The 16,730-nt window shown below is 43.0% G+C and overlaps 1 protein-coding gene across 1 annotated transcript in view; it reads right to left on the bottom strand.

Moving 5' to 3' along the window:
* Positions 1 to 316: 316 nt before the first annotated feature.
* Positions 317 to 16,730, bottom strand: part of SLIT1 (slit guidance ligand 1) — an 842,620-nt gene continuing 826,206 nt past the window's right edge. Inside the window, exons 35-37 of the mRNA XM_086922632.1 lie at positions 9,647 to 9,935; positions 8,788 to 8,999; positions 317 to 6,785 (exon numbers count right to left, since the gene is read on the bottom strand). Of these exons, the coding sequence (XP_086778758.1) occupies positions 6,547 to 6,785; positions 8,788 to 8,999; positions 9,647 to 9,935 (740 nt within the window). The 3' untranslated portion in view covers positions 317 to 6,546. The remainder of the gene's footprint in view (positions 6,786 to 8,787; positions 9,000 to 9,646; positions 9,936 to 16,730) is intronic.

The following is a 16,730-nucleotide window of genomic DNA, read 5'->3' as shown; positions in this document are numbered from 1 at the left end:
TTATTGTGTCTAGGGTGGTGTGCACCAGGTGTTATCCATTGTGCAGTGAAATGTGTCCAGTGCTTTTCCATGACCTTATCAAGGCATTTATTTTGCCACCTCAGTCTCTTTTTGGTCACAGTACTGCTCGGCAATATTGTTATAATGTACAATCAGGGGTTTTTCACTCCATATACATTATGTTGTACTTGTCACTTTGTGTGACCCAACATTTGACATATTGTGTGAAGGCTTCAGACAATAAGTCAGATGTTGGGTCACACAACGTGACAAGTAAAACATAATGTATATGGAGTGAAATATTCCTGATTGTACATTATAAGGATATTGCCGAGCAGTACTGTGACCAAACAGAGGCTGAGGTGGCAAAAGAAATGCCTTGATAGGGTCATGGAATTCAGAGGTGACATGCAATATCCTCTCCTAGGCAGGCCGAGTTGAGTGTGCATGCCAAGATCCCTCCTGCAGCACTATAACATTGGCAGAACAATGCCTGGGACTTGGGCTGTGGCTTGTTACCTGCTGCTTGCAAACCTCACACATAGTGACCATGTAGTGCCTGGCTGTGCCCTTGGGACAGTGGAAGCCGGGCAGCAGGAGGGGGGAGTGAGGGGCCATTTGTTCATTTGTTTTCCTGCTGATTTTAGGCAATGCTCATTCTGAGACACATCAGTCATTCCTGCATCTCCAAGTCACTGGCAGGTGAGCATAGAGAGAAAGAGGCAAGCCCTATAATATGTGCTCTGTCCCAATTGAAGGTTACCAGGTCACACTGACCTGCTTTAGATATTGGCAGCCAAAAACAGAAATCTTTGTGCCAACTGAGCAATTCATTATTCAAAACCAAAGATACAATTTGGACATTTTAATGTGTTTGTGCGGCCAGAAATTGAAACATGGTAATTTGAAAAATAATAATGCATTTAGAGTTCGCAACTTTTCACAGTCGTATTGGGCTTCACATATAATATCCTTGTTTACTAACCTTCTTTTAGTTAGTAGATGGGATTATTGGACTGAACCTGCTGCATAAAGGGAAGCTGGCAGGTTAGCTGAGGATCTCAAGGAAACTGCTGTTGGAACCAAACATCCCTTGTGATTTAGAGTCCGCTTGATAGTTCACATTGCCATCGACTGTAGTCAATGTACATGCGACTCACTTCCAACTTGTGTCTCACATTGAACAATATTACGTAAGCCATCTGATACTCAAGGTTTATTCTATGGCAAGTGAATTAGCTTGCCTCGTGCCCTTAATTTCGAGGTTCAGTTTTTACTTTTTGGCACAAGGTTTCATGAGCGGCATTTTCTGGTCTTCTCCCATGTAGCTTAATAGTCCTTTGGATGCTTACTTGCCATGTTTGCCATACAAAGCAGTTTTACATGGGAATGCTTTGCTGACAGGTGTGGGGGTGGGCTGCAGGAGTAATCTAGGAACAGATGACACAGTACAATATAAAAAGACAACACTTTTGTTTAGAGCAAAAATGCGAGCATAGTCTTAAATGAGAGCCCCGCAGCTTATTGAACCACTCACAGGTCCTCAGTTGCATTTCATAACTTTATCACTGAACATAAGAATGCTCACTGTGACCTTCACACTCCTGGTTCCTATGGGACATTCACCCTCGAGTGGCTAACACCGTTTAATACATCAGGGTACTGTTATTAAAATAACTGTAAATGATTGTTTATTCAATGGCTGTTGGTTTCGTTTAATTTGGCTTGTACACCGACCGTCACTGCTTGAAGGTGGGCGGCATGTGAGATTTCGTCTTGTAATAAGTTAGTAGTGAGTAACCAAGTTTAAAGACCCTTCAGCGCATCTACATCCAGGTCTGTTCTTTGAAGTAGGTGGGATAGTCTATAACTCCACGTCTATGAAGGAGTTTAGTACACCGTCATTAAGGACTGCTCCTCGAAGAGGGTTAACAAGTCTATGACTCCACCTCTGTGAATGATCTTACCACACCTGCCTCAAGATATGCTTCTGAAAGTGGAGATATTAGCCTATAAGTACACCTTTGGTAATGAGCTCAACTCACTACCATCAAGGTCTACTGCTCGAACGGGGTCGACCAGTCTATAACTCCACCTCGATGAATAAAGTCAGTACACCGTCATCAAGATATACCCCTCAAACGGATCCAACCTGTCAATAATCCAATAATCCAACTCGATGAATGAGTAGACAAATGACACAGGGCAGAACATATAAATATGTAGACTCATCCTTCTCATGTGAATGATATTAAAGAAATGACGGGCAAGCTGATTCCAGAGCTTTTAGCACAGTTGTGCAAAAATACATTTATAATTCTAAACTCCACATCCTGATTCACAGAATCAGGGTAAGAGAAATGTTAAGATCATCATAGGTTAATGTCTTACGGCCTGAAAGAGGGAATAACAAGGGGCTGAACGTTGAAAATGTACGAGTTTTTGGGTATTCATAATTATTTTGCCTGGCCATCCTCGCCCTAGAATGACGTGTAAAGTTACTTTCTGTAAAAGATTGGAGTAACTCTGTTTCCAGGATGGGAACAGGACAAACATATCCTAAAGTTTCACGGCGGAGTAAGGGAAGTTAAAAAACTAAAATGGGAAATGGGAAAATGCACATTTCTTCCATAACTAGACCTGATTAAATATGAAGGACGAGGAGTACTCCTGGAAATCAATGACTGCCAAATATTTCCGGGAATCCGAAGAAAGCCGCAAATCTAATCCATACATTTAGATTCCTGGCCTTTTCAAAGGGTCTCTGTAAATTGTGCTCTGTTTGTTAAATAGAGGTCTGAGGTCTCAGAGGCAGTAACTCGTATACCATTAGCTGCCAATTGATTTCACAATGGTACTGTGACTTGATAGGATTGGGAATAAAACCTTGACGTGGTGCACCATTGCGATCTGTTATAGGAGAACAGTTTGTGGTATATTTTAACGTGGCTTTGTGAACACACCAGCAGAACTACACATCTCTGTAGATCTGACGCTATTTTGGCAAAGCGCAAGGTGGATACAAGGAAGGAATACTTGCCACGTGTAATTCTCCTGCTTTTGTTTCACTTTTAGCTCAGTCCTGGCCGGACTTGAGTGTGCTGGATTAACACTTTCTTTCTTTGGCTATCTAATGTCTGACTTGATACTCGTCAATCTCTAATATGCCCTCTTTCAAGGGTTCGAAGTTTTCTTGCGGTTGATATGCATTTTCTGACGTCAGTCAAAGGGGTGAGTATCTTATGGTTGGATGGGCTGACTGCACAGGCGATCGGCACCTGCTAGGGTCATGCTACTTCGCATCTGAGGCTTCGTTCGGGTATGGCTGTCTTTGAGAAAGATGCACATCCCTACAGAGCATGGCCAATGGGAGTAATTCAAGTACGGCAAACAAACAGTGGCATATGACATGTTTGTGGACAGGGAGCATCAACACTGTATCAAGTTAAGTGTTTAAGGTTCTCTTTAACATACGTTGAGAAAAGAGGTTATCCTCCTTCTCAGTGTATGTGTCCCCCAACCTGCTCAACAGAGCACCCTTTATTTCCTCTGCAGATCTGATAAATAAATGTGATTTGAGGAACTCACTATATTCATTCCACAGGACACTAATCGCACAAACCTATGCGAGGCACTAGACATGGTTGTGAGCCTTTAACCACTCACACTATCAATTTGCATCCACCCAATCTTGCGGCATTGAACACAATTCACAGGACTAGTTCTGTTGAATTAATTTTGAAAACTGTAACGTGGCAGTCGTGCAACATACACGGAAATCAGAATAGGCCACACATGCTTATCAGGCCACCATTATTAAATTTATGACTCTTCAACTCTAATGGCAGCTGCTGAAGATCCCCGAAGCAGTAGAATGGATGTGTACCGTGAAAAACTATTCTGAAATCTTCTCTAGCGTGCATTTGCAGTGCATGCATGCTACAAAGTGACATTGAAGTATGTGTACCATATCTCTTAGTGGACGCACAATCTGAGTGTTTAACACCCACCTGAACCTCATTTTAAGCAGGCTGAGTGGCGAAAATGTATATTTTACTATCCCGTGTCCTTAAAACAGGTCTAAGCCATTCCATTTAATCAACGTTTTCTATAGGGACAAAACATATAATTACAATTGATTGCAATCATTGTATTGGTCAGTGTTCCAAATTCTTCACCCTTAATGTGAGCATGGTGCATGCACAATAGAGTGGACATCTTGAGTGTGATAAATCGAATACTATGCTTGCTCTAATATAGGTGCACGTATAAAGAGGACTACATTAATGTCTCCAGGTCAGTCAAATGCTTGTGGTAAATTCGGACTTAAAGGGACCTCATTCAGCTGTGTTGCTGGTTCCATGTGTTCACTGCACCACCAAGACATAGTTACAGTGCACAAAAACATACACGGGTAGTGGGTTGTGCTAGATGTGGTCAGTGCAATGAAACCGGCGTATGTTTTGCACTGAAATAGTTTAAGGCAGTACACCATAGTAGATGCATGCAATGGACTGCAGTAGAGACATGCCCTGCTTCCGAAAAAAACATGCAGTCACCTCAACTGGTGCATGGAGTCCCTTGTAACAAGTTTGGAAAGTGCACCAACATGTATACATGCTAGATGCATGCATTGCACCATAATAATACAGTATACGGTAAGAGATGTATACTCAGCACCCAAATGCACGAATTCTGAGAAGGTAGAAGATGGTTCTGTAGCATCCCAATCCTATTGCTAAAGTGGCAATACGTGGGGAAGTCAGACTTTCCCACTGGGTCTTGGAAGCCGTGGGTGTACATCTGATTGCGCTGCTGGTGTTGCTTTTGAACAAAAGTCACACAGGGCCCTCTCATACATGGATGAATCGGTCTCCTTTATCTTCAAAACCCCAATGTTAGATCTAACAACTGACATTGACCCTCCAACAGCCTAACCTTAAATCAACTTCAAATGACTCGTTTCTCAGAAGATGGATACATTGAAAACAAAAATTAATCTACCAGTTAACTGACAGATGCAGCAAAAAATCTAATTGGGTATCTACTGTTGCAACCGCAATTAAAAAAAAAATGTGACTTTCCATTGAAAGCTTTGTGGGCTTTGATATGTGCACAGAATATAAATCTTAGGGCTTCTCCAAGAGCTTCCTCCATGCCTAAACATGTTTTTGAGCTGGTGGGAGCTGGACCATGTAATTTAACAGTGGAGTGAGGTATTGGCAATGAATGGTTGCTCGCGGATGTGGTCTGCAGTTGTTTTAGCACCAGCCCATGACTTTAAAAGTTGAACCAAGTGAGAATGAGTTTCTCGTTTTTGACTTTTCTAGATCTACAATTCCTTGCAAAGACCAAGAGACAGGGAGACATGAAGCCATATGGAGCAGACACATACGTTGATGCAAACACGGCCAACAAGATCTGCCATCTCCCCAACAGTATTTGTTACTATGGCTGAGATGTGTGCCAGGCATGCCCTTTTTGAGCCCGCTCACTGGCAGTTGACCTTCATCTTCAAAAACAACATCTAAGCAGCATTGGTAAGCAGCTCGTACTGTGGTGTTGTAGTTTGGAAATTAAAGATTGTAGTCCAATCAGCTGACATCTATAACGTTTTAAAAGTTGCTTGAGGTGACAACCTTGCTGTCAAAATGACCTACAGTTTTGCGTTGGTCACTGCATTTTCCCTGTCCCTCTCGCCTGTTTCTCTCTGACCTTTCTTCCAACTTATGACATTCATGTTTCCAGTACCGCAGTCTTTGCAATAGCATTTCATTACAACAATGTAGAAAGTGGAGGAGACAGAAGTTTAGAAGAGCAGTCATGTTGTGATATTGAGTGGTTTGCTGGCAAATGTATGTCTTTCAATGCATGGTAGAGCTAAAACAATTATATGCTAGAAATCTATTGCCCATGAGAGTCACCAGTCTGTCAATAAATCTCTCATTTTCCCTATTGTATAGCTTGTCTTTGCTTTTCGGCCACAACTCTATGCCACCTTTCCGGAAATTGTAAAGGAACGTTTAAGGGTCTTCTCTTCATTGAACCATGCGGAAACATTTTCCTAAGCAAGGAAAAGATACGTAAAGAACACAAATGATATTACCCAGGTCTGTGTGAATACTGTTTTAGAGTCCGGTCTACGAAAATATTCCCATATGTACAAACAGAAACACAAAAAGAAAACCTTCATTCGTATTCCATGAAAAACTATCCACATTGTGCATAAATACATGTTGTGTATCTGATTTTTTTTTTAAAAAGGTCCCTATCTACACATTTTTACCCTCTAGATGCAATATATACCTTCTATATACCCCTTTCCAATGATTACAGCACTATACAACATTCCAGTCAGTATGTGTGTGTCTCTCAAAGTAATAGGTACTGCTTATATATATTTTTTGAAATGTGACAGACATCAAGATGTTCACACATCTGAAAGGTACAAAATGTCTTGTTTTACAGACTTCACTGTCCAGTATATCCTCTTGTCTGTCTTTTTAGCTACTGTGTTCTCTTGTTAGCTCTTCATTGCTGTCGGTGCTAAATGCACTGGGTGCAACCGCACTTGATAGCTTTCTCCACCTCCTCCATGAAAGATGACCCATCACTGCACTCAAAGGTGTACTTCCTCCGTTTCATGCGCAATCCGGTGCAGCAGCCCTGGTTGAGGCAAGAACCGCGGCACTCTACCCATGAGACAGTGCGTGTGGTTTGGCAGATGGCATAGCCCCTCTGGACCTGGTGGAAATCCCTGACAGGGTCGCCTCGACATTCAGACTCTGGAGAGAGATAAGAGAGAGAAAATGAAGAGGCTACCGGCAGGAACCATTTTCACTATTCCATGACCCCTCCTCCAAATTTATGCTCAAGATCTCTGTAGACATGTTTTCCCCACCAAGGTATATATTTTCATTCAGGCTTGCTGCCACCAAAAATTACTTTAAAATTTTGCAAAGTATGTCGATATGTGGGATACTTCAAAGGAGGACAATAATAAGATTTCTTGTGGTTAATGTGCAGTTCATAGGAGCAAAGACATTACAAATGTAGTTGTTTATCAAAAAGCTTTCTATGCTGTATTAATTATGTATTCATTAGCAGTAGATACTCGAATTCCAACTTCATTAGGGTTTGTTTCTTGTTTAATGGCGAATCATACTTTGTTTTAAAGTGCCGGGACTTTGATTTCTTTGGAAGGAGGACTCCACTCCAGACTAAGATGGAACACTTGTTTCAGTCTTACTACTTGTCAACCAGGCAATCACACAGCAACTTTCACTGAGAACTTGCATACTTTGCAGCTCTGGCCAGGAAGGATCACATTTCAGATACAAAGAATCTATGTAGTAAAAATCCAACAAATATCCAATAGTTTTATTGCCAGCAGTTTCTGTACATTTGGAACAATGACTACGGTTAGAGGCCTCACAATCATGAGTTGAACAGGTAAGTTTTCAACATCTTTCCAAAGCACCCATACTAGTGTATAGCTGTGGTAGGGTTTTAGATTCGAACATAAGTCCAAAACCAACATTTAGTCATTTGGTTATATTTTAATTTGCTCCCATTTAATTGGAAAGTATCTAATTCAAAACAGCGAGAGCTCCAATTAGCAAAACCAGTTTGTGATTAAAATGGCCCAGGAACTTTATATTACATTGTGGATTGCCAGCGTGGGTATAAAATGGTCTGCAAGATTCAGCAACATGACATGGAGACCTTGACATGATATGGATGCAATTCATTTGTGGTGATAGTCGACATCCATGTGGAACCACCTGCTGAGGTAAACATCACTTACAACGCAAGCATTACAACGCACTACCGATACATCGCAACCATTACAACGCAAACCATTACAACGCATTGCGCTGCGGGGCGCTCTAGGATAGGGAATATATTTAATTTACTATCCAACACCTTCCCTACTATCCACGGGGACTGGAGTTGGAATAGTAAATTAAATAATTCACTATCCAGCGCCTAAAAGCACTATGCGTTGTAATGGTATGCGATGTAAAAACCGCGTTGTAACAGCAGGCGTTGTAATAGCCTGCGTTATAACGTCATAGATCCCCTGCTGATTCCCTACAACAATCAACTTAATGGGACCTTAACATCCAACTGCACCCTCTCATGAGTATTTGTACATAAGATCGTCCAAACGCATTTCTGCAGGCACTTGACTAAAACAATTGATAACATTACCATGGTGTTACACTTCTTACAAGACAAAGAAATAATATTCTTTAGCTAAAATAACACTATAACATACAAGATTGACACCCATTCTCCGCTGTATACAGTGAAATGACCGTCAAACAAAAATAACAGCACACATGAAAAAAAGCAAAATGGAGGAGAAATAATGCATTTCTCCTCGTTTCGCCACGTGAAGACCAGGTTTTCCCTAATCTTAATCTTTGCGCTTCCTCCTATGTACATAGGGGGCAGTGTCAAAATCAAAGGGTGTTGCGGTGGAACGTCCACCGCAACACCTACTGCCCACCCCTTTCACACTAACCATAACGTGAAAGGGCGCCTTATTTACAAGGCAGCGTTAAGCCACTTTAAGTGGCTTATCGCTGCCTTGTAAATAAGGCAAAGCCCCTATCGCCACCACAACGTCGGAAAACGTGATGTTGTGGTAGCGATAGGGGCTTGTACATATGCCCCTTTGTTTTTAGCACCATGAAAACCTAATAATGGTAATAAAGAGCTATACAAAGACAGAAAAACAAATGCAAATATAAATATATGATAAAGGAAAAGTGTCCTGACCTTGATCACATAACTCGCCGGTAAAGCCGCTGTCGCACTCGCAGTAGGCTTCACCCAGGTCGGAGATCTGGCAGCGCCCATGAAGGCACTGCAAGTTCTTGCAGGGGTTGTAGAGCTCTCCTTGCTGGTTGCACAGAGCCCCCTTGTAGCCATCCCGACACTGGCAGCTATAGGAAAGGGCATCGAGTGGTATACAGGTCCCATGCACACATCTATAAAGAAGGACAAATATCAGGGTTGAGGCCCTAAAGGATAACAACATCCTACAGTGTGGATTAACTGGACAAATGCTGCTCAATCGCTTCCTAAAGCCTAAATGTGCTACTTTTCCCAAGAGAGATTATGGACATTGAACCTACTAAATATACCTGCTCAAACTCAGCTGGGTCGTAATGTCTTGAAAAATGGGTAGCATGGATTTGTTCCTCATCTTAATAACGTTTCATTGTTCAAATGGCCACATTCATTCTTGGGGTCAGGGACTTATTTTTCATTAGTAGACTTTGACCCAGAGCAAGAAAGAGAATGGAAGAAAATGGAAAAAAGGAGGAGGAAAATAGCAAAACAGAAAGGAAGGGATAAAGAAGGGTTGTAAATGAACCTGCAAAAGTGAGAAAAGGAGACATGAAGTGAGAGGCGATAGAAGAAAGATCCATGAGGTGGAATCAAGCCTAGGCAGCCTTGGTAATAGTCAATCTTCACATTTGTCCCCACAAGAGGCAGGCTCCTAAGAACAACTTTGGGCCCTACACTTATGTATGTATGTATGCATGTATGTATGTATCTGTATATATGTATGTGTATATATATATTTATTTACTTGACAGGTTAGGCACTTGGTGCTGCCATCTATACTCACTTGTGTCCTAGGCAGGGGTTGTTGACTTGCTGGTCGCAGTGAGGCCCTGCCCACCCTGCCTCACAGTGGCAAACAGGGCCATTGGCAGTGTTGGGTTGACAAATGCCGTGCAAGCAGAGGAGCTTGCGGCACGGCTCACAACCTGGCACAACTCCCGGTTTCATCTGTGTTTTCGTGAAGTCCTGAAGCTCGTTATTTATGTAGAGGTTGCGGATACAGCCGTGGAAGCTGGTACCATTTAGGATTTGCCAAAGTCGGAAGGCAGCAGAGTTTACATCAACTGGCATACCTGCAGCAGAGCAACGAGACAGATATTACATTGGGACCATAGAGGTTAGCACAAGGTCATAAGCGTTGCACGCAGCATTCCTCAAGACCTAACCCTAAAGAAACCAGTGCAGCAAACAAACAATAGTTCTTGTCAATATTTTATAACACATAGACCGTGATTAAAAGAATACGTTATTTGAAAAATGTTATACTTCAGAGCACATTTTGGTTACATAACCCAATCTGCAGTTATTTGTAAAGAGAAAAGTGTGTGCCCTTAAATTGATTATTTAATCTTCATCAAATCTCTCATTCATTCTTTACTTTTCTATCAGTCAGTTGAAACCGAATTCAATTGCCAAATCCTGCCACTGCTTAAACTCATTTTCGATTTTTTTTTTTTGCATTTAATATTATTCCATTGATTTTTCATGTACTTTTATGCTTTGTTCATGTATATGTTTTCCTAAGATTCAGATCATTTGTCCAGGGCTTAGATGCCTCAGAGTAAGTTGACACTAAAGAAATATGCAAAATTAAATGATAAAAGAAACCCAGAAATGTATTTCAATATTTAATTATTTTATGTGAAAAAGTAGTATTTAAGTAGAACCTGATTACGCCAGTAATTGAAGAAGTAAATACAAGGAATGCCACCAACTAGCTGTTGTTAGAAATTGGGCTCCTGGTTGACTGGGGTAGTAGCCCTGGCCAAGCAGCAACAACAATCCTAGTAAGGCAACCCTAAATTAACCTGTGCTCACCCTCTAGTTGCTTGGAACAGAGCAGACAGGCTTAATTTAGGAGCAATATGTAAAGTATTTCTGCAACACTTCAAATAGTAAAAAGGTGAAAACACCACACAAAAAAGATCTCACACCAGGTTTAGGAGTAAAAGAGCAGATTTTAATAAATCAAAAAAGACCAAAGTGACAAAAAATCCAATTAGTAGAATCGGAGATATTGATTTTTAAAGTTTATAGTGAAGAATAGTGTAAAAAACCACAACGCACTATTGAAGGATATCTGGTCATACCGGACTGGGACAAAATCACAAGTAGAGGCCGACCATGATGGAGTGTGCCCCAGCTACAGGGACCCAGTTAGGCCAAATGAATAAAGTACCTTAAATTCTTATTGCGAAGCATTGTGTGAATCCGCGTCGATGATGCCTTGCGCAGCAGAGGCAATGTATCAATTCCGAGATGAGGTGAGCCTGCAGTGCAAGGTCCTGTTGCATCATTGTCTAGAATCCTGGCAATGGGGCTTTCAAAGCAAAATCCAGTGTCGAGAATGCAAGGATCAGCAGAGGTGATGTGTTGGTTCCGATGAGCGGTGAAGCTGCGATGCAGAGCTTCTTCGTCGAAGCTGCCGTCGCAAGGGATGCGAGGAGCTTGCACAAAGAAAAGCATTGTGCAACAGCAGTTCCGAGGTGATGTGCCAGTCTCAAAATGCACAAGGTGGCATCAATGCGAGTCTTTTCCGATGGGTACAATCCATGCAGCAGAGGCAATGAGTCGGTTCTGCTAAGGGATGCATTACTCAGCCGAGGTGCTGCATCGGTTCTGCTCGGGCATGCGTCTCTCAGCAGAGAAGATGCAACGGTTCTGCTGGCAAGCACCTGAGGCCCACTTCCAAAGGTCCAAGACTTGGGTGACACCACTTGGTAGGGTAGACTTAGAGGTGTCAGGGTCCAGGTGCAGGGCTTGGACGCCTGTTGTGTTCCTGGGGTTTCAGATCAGGAGGCCAGATAACTAGTCCTTGGAGTTGTGAGTTTCAGCACAAGTGATGCAGGTTCTGGGTTCAAGATGGGGTCCAGGTCCAGTCCTTCCCAACCAGCCAGGAGGGCAGCAGGCTGACACGTCAGCACAGCAAAACAGGAGTCCTGTAGACCAGCAGTCCAGCAGAGTGGCAGTCCTTCAGCAGCACAGCAGTCCTTCTCCTGGCAGAGTATCCACAGGTCCAGAAGTGTGCTGTCCTGTTGGTGACTGACGACCAATACTTATACCCAGTAAACCCTTTGACGTGAGGGAGATTTCAAAGACATGCCTGTGAAGTGCACAGAGGTCCTCCCTTTCTGACTTTGCTTCAGATTCACTACAGGGGGGTATGCAGCGTTGTGTGTGTGTGGACAGGACACAGCCTATTGAGGTGTAAGTAAGACTGTGCCCAGCTCCTCCCTCCCATCATGATGGCACACTGAAACACATCCAAGATCCCACTGTGTATGGCCTGTCTATGAGGAAAACACAAAGCCATATGGTGAACTACACCCAGCCATGTGATCTGAGACAGGCTATAGGTACCAAATGGCTAAAGCAAGAAAATGCCAACTTTCTAAAGGTGGCATTTTCAGAAGTGCTATTTAAAATCCAACTTCACCATCAGTTTGGATTGTCTTTGTGATTCCAGATACACCAGATTTGCAGGATTTATTTCTGCTCAATTGGAAATTACACTTATAAAATGTAATAAGTGAATCCCAATGTTATCCTACGGGAGAGATAGGCCTTGAAGTAGTGAAAAACGAACAGGAGAGTTTTTCACTACCAGGGTGTGTAAAACTTAAAGGTAGAGGCTTGCCTTTCAAATAAATTGCACCCTGCCCTCTGGGTTGTCTAGGACCTACCTTAGGAGTAACTCACATGTATAAAAAGGGACGGTTTGGGCCTGGCAAAAGGTTTACTTTTCCGGGTCAAAATGGCAGTGTAAACTGCATACACAGTCTCTGCAATGGCAGGATTGAGACATGGTAAAGGGCTACATAGGTGGGTGGCACAAGCAATGCTGTAGGCCCACTAGTAGAATTTGGTGTACAGGTCCAGGACACATGTAGTGCACTTTATTAGGGACTTATAAGGAAACTAAATATGCCAATTGGGTATGAACAATATAACCATGTTTAGGGGAAGAGCACAAACACTTTAGCACCGGTTAGCAGTGGTAAAGTGTACAGAGTCCTAATACCAGCTAAGAAGAGGTTACGGCCAAGGTCAAAGTATCTTTAATTGGCATTTTTGCCATAAAAGTATAAACACATAAATACACAATACAGTGGAACAATAGTTTTGATTTTTCCCAATTACAGTGTAAAACATAATCATTGTCGAAAAATAATTATCAGTTGAAATATGAAAATCCTGCAAGAGATGCGATTTACAGTGCATTAGTGTTACCTCTTCATATCGGTTTCTCAGTTGTAACACATGCTTGATAAAATTCAAGACTGCATAACATATATCTATAGCAGAAAGCCTTTATAGAAACTCCATAGCAGGCAAATATTGTTTAAAACATGGCCTGATGCAATAGCAGTATTAAAAAGGCCGATCAGGGACTTGAGTACAGAGGGCAGAATAAAGTAAAGTGACTCGTGCTTTGTTTAGAGACATAATTGAAAGGGCATGGTGGTAGATCTAGTTTTCATATACCCTAAATGGGGAAGGCAACTTTAAAATGTAACAGAGTTAAATAAAAATGATGAGATGGATTCTCAAGCCAAGGCAAATAAGGTTCAACATTTTTGACAGTGATAATAGGAACAAACACCTCCATGGTCTTCAAATTCAGCATATTGCATAATCTTTGCTTTGTGCAAAACCCTGCATAGCGGGGTTTCACAATATCCTTTGTGTCACCCTTACTCAATGAGGGTTGTGTAAACATTTCAGGAAGGCCTGTTTTACAGAGACATGTTTTTACATGTGCCAACCAGGGTATCTATTCACATTTTGTAAAGCTAATCAATCTACGACACACTCTCTCATCAGATTTGCTTCTGGATTCAGCCAACATTTGATCCATAGGAGAAGTTAGTCAATATTTACTTGGTCCTCTACCAAAAGTAAGCCTAATTCTTCATGGCAAATAAAGTTGGCAGCGTTTTTAGGAACTGCCAATAGCCTGCGTGCAAAAACATTCTCAACACGCTGCAAAGCGTCTACATTTTGCCCCATAAACAGTAGCCAAAATACAGGTTGTCTTAAACAATGTGATCATCTTTGGCAAAGGTTTGTGATTTAAAATCCTTGAAAAAAAAAAGATAGCTTTCGCATTTCTTCCCATTTGTTGTGATTTCTTTAAAATGTGCGCTTTTCAACTTAAGTTAGAACTAAAAGTAATACCCAAGTAATTAATTTTGCCCTTTTAAGTATAGACCCCTCCCCCCATTATAATAAGCTTAGTTTTGTTAAGGGAAGGGAGAATAAGCATTTTGACACTGTTTAGCAGAAAAGTGGAGGAGGAAGGCAAAAAAGTTGGGGGGAAGACCACCCTAATGCTGTCAGGTCTAACACGTGCCCCCCCCCCCCCCCCCCCCCCAGCTGAACATGGGGAGAGCTACCCAATCCCTTGGGAGTTCTCTTCACTAAAATGGAAGAACCTAGAGAGACCATCAGAAATGGCTGTGTTCCTTTGTAAAGTTCATTCACTTAGATGGAGATTGTCCACCTCAACAGTTTGGGATTTTCACCCCTCATCCGCCTAAGCCATCTGAGGGGCTTGTGGTTTGTCTTAACCAGGAAAAGAGTCCCAAACAGGTATGGTCTCAACTTCTTCAGTGACCAGACCACAATAAAAGCTTCTCTTTCAATCACATTCCTCTTCTGTTCCTGTGGAAGTAGCTTCCTGCTACTGAAAGCTACTGATTGGTCCAGGCTCTCTTCATTCAATTGTACTAAGACTGCCCCTATGCCATGCTCTGATGAGTTTTTCTGCACTATGAATTCTCTGGAAAAGTCAGGAGCCATGACTACAGGTGCTGTACACATGGCCTCTTTGAGGTTATCAAAGGCTATATGACAGGCCTCTGTTCAGATCTCCAATCTGGATTGCTTCTTCGAAATTAGCTCTCTTAAGGGGCAGCAATGGTGCCATATCCCTTAACAAACTTCCTGTAGTATCATGTGAAGTCCCGGAAGGCTCTCATCTCTGTCTGAGTTTTAGGGAGGTTGCCAGGGCAGAATGGTTTCAATCTTGGCCTGGAGGGGCTGCACCTTACCCGAGCCCACCAGGTAGCCTTGATACACTACAGAACTCTGCCCTATCTAACACTTATTGGTATTGATAGTCAGGCCTGCCTGCTGCAGTGCCTGAAGCACCTCCTGGGCGTGGTATAGGTGGTCCTACCAGCTGTAGCTGTAGACAACGTAATCAGATTGGTGGCACAAATCAACTCCCTCCCAGCTAGGACCCAGTTAACTAAACCCTGGAAGGTGGCAGGGGCATCATTCCTCAAGCCAAAGGACATCACCCAAAATTGGAAGTGGCCTTCTGGGGTTAAGAATGCTGATCTTTTGTCCCCTCAGTCAGAGTGATCTGCCAGTACCATGATTTCAAATCAAAAGTACTGAGGAATTTGGCAGCGCCCAGCCTGTTGATGAGCTCATCAATTTAGGGGATGGGGCGTGCATCAGTTTTCGTTATGGAATCAAGACCCTGTAGTCCACACAGAACCTAAGTTCTTGAGTGGTATCTGGTGGGATAGACTTAGGTACCAGCACCACAGGGCTGGGTGAGGGATTGCTGGGGGCTCAATCACTCCTAACACCAGCATCTTGGAGACTTCCTCCATGATACTGGCCATCACCTTATCTGACAACCTGTAGATTTTGTTCTTCACAGGTGGACTGCCTCCAATGTCTATGTCATGGGTTCACGGGTGTGTGAGTCCAGGGCTAAGGAAGAACAGAGATGCAAACTGCCCCAGCAACTGGTAACAGTCCATCTGCTGCTTTGGATTCAAGGTAGAAGAGAAGTTGACACCTTCTACTGACTACTTGTGTTCCTGTGAAGATAGAAAGTCAGGGAGAAGCTCACTCTCATCTTTCATTCCCTCATCTGTCATCAGGAGCTTGTTCACTTTGGATCTCTCGAAGTGAGGTTTAAAGGGATTCATGCCGAGCACCCTTAAGGGGTTCATAGGGGTCTGGAGATCTACCAGGCAGGTGGACTTCCTCTTTCTCTTTTTTACCTTGTATGGCCTGTCCAGCGATCCTGGAGAGCTCGGGCTCTACAGTCTCCATGACCCATACTTTCTGGCCAGGTGAAACTCCATGAGAGTGGCTTTCTGATCGTACCAGAGCTTCATAACCTCTTGGCTGTCCTCAAGGTTGTTTTTTTCCAGAAGTGATGCATATGGTTGAGGAGTGCCAGCATGCAGCTGAAATGGAAATGGTCTTGTCTTGCCCTAGATGTCCTGCTAGGGGTATATTGTGAGCCAAACCCAGTAGTACGGGCCTGTAACACTGGGACACCACCAGCACACAGGTTGCACCAGAACCAGGACCCTTAGACTAAATATATAGGAGGTCATTCTCCCACTAGATCAGGTGATACCAGAGGTGTCACCTGCTGCCTAGGCTTTGGTTTTCCGCCTCAATTCCTCTCGAGTGGGGCACTCTTTCTGGATCTTGCAAAATTCCTCCCTGGTGGGCCTACCCTCATCTTACCATTCAGCAAACTCAGGCAGTTCACCCAAATTAGCAATAACTTCCTCAGTTGGCTCGAGGGCCTCCTCTCCAGGTGCCCCGTCAACCTCAACAGTGGGAAATTAAGGGGATGCTTTATCATGCCCTTTCCCCTTTTGGCAGCTGCCTTGGCATTTGTTCCAGGCTCCAAATGCTCTTGACTCCCTTCATGGGCAGCCATGTATCGTGTAGTCATACAGACCCACTCAGGCGATCCCAACATCTCCAAGTGTGACCTGAGCTCTCCCTCCCTCCAGGATGTATGCTCCACATCATTGCCTAACAGACAATCTGTAGGCATGGCAGGGCTTACAGCTACTTTCAGAGAACCTGAAACCCCTTCCACT

Source organism: Lissotriton vulgaris, chromosome 5 (assembly GCF_964263255.1).
Source record: "Lissotriton vulgaris chromosome 5, aLisVul1.2, whole genome shotgun sequence".
In the NCBI taxonomy this organism is placed as follows: domain Eukaryota; kingdom Metazoa; phylum Chordata; class Amphibia; order Caudata; family Salamandridae; genus Lissotriton; species Lissotriton vulgaris.
This window is presented reverse-complemented; position numbering and strand designations above follow the sequence as displayed.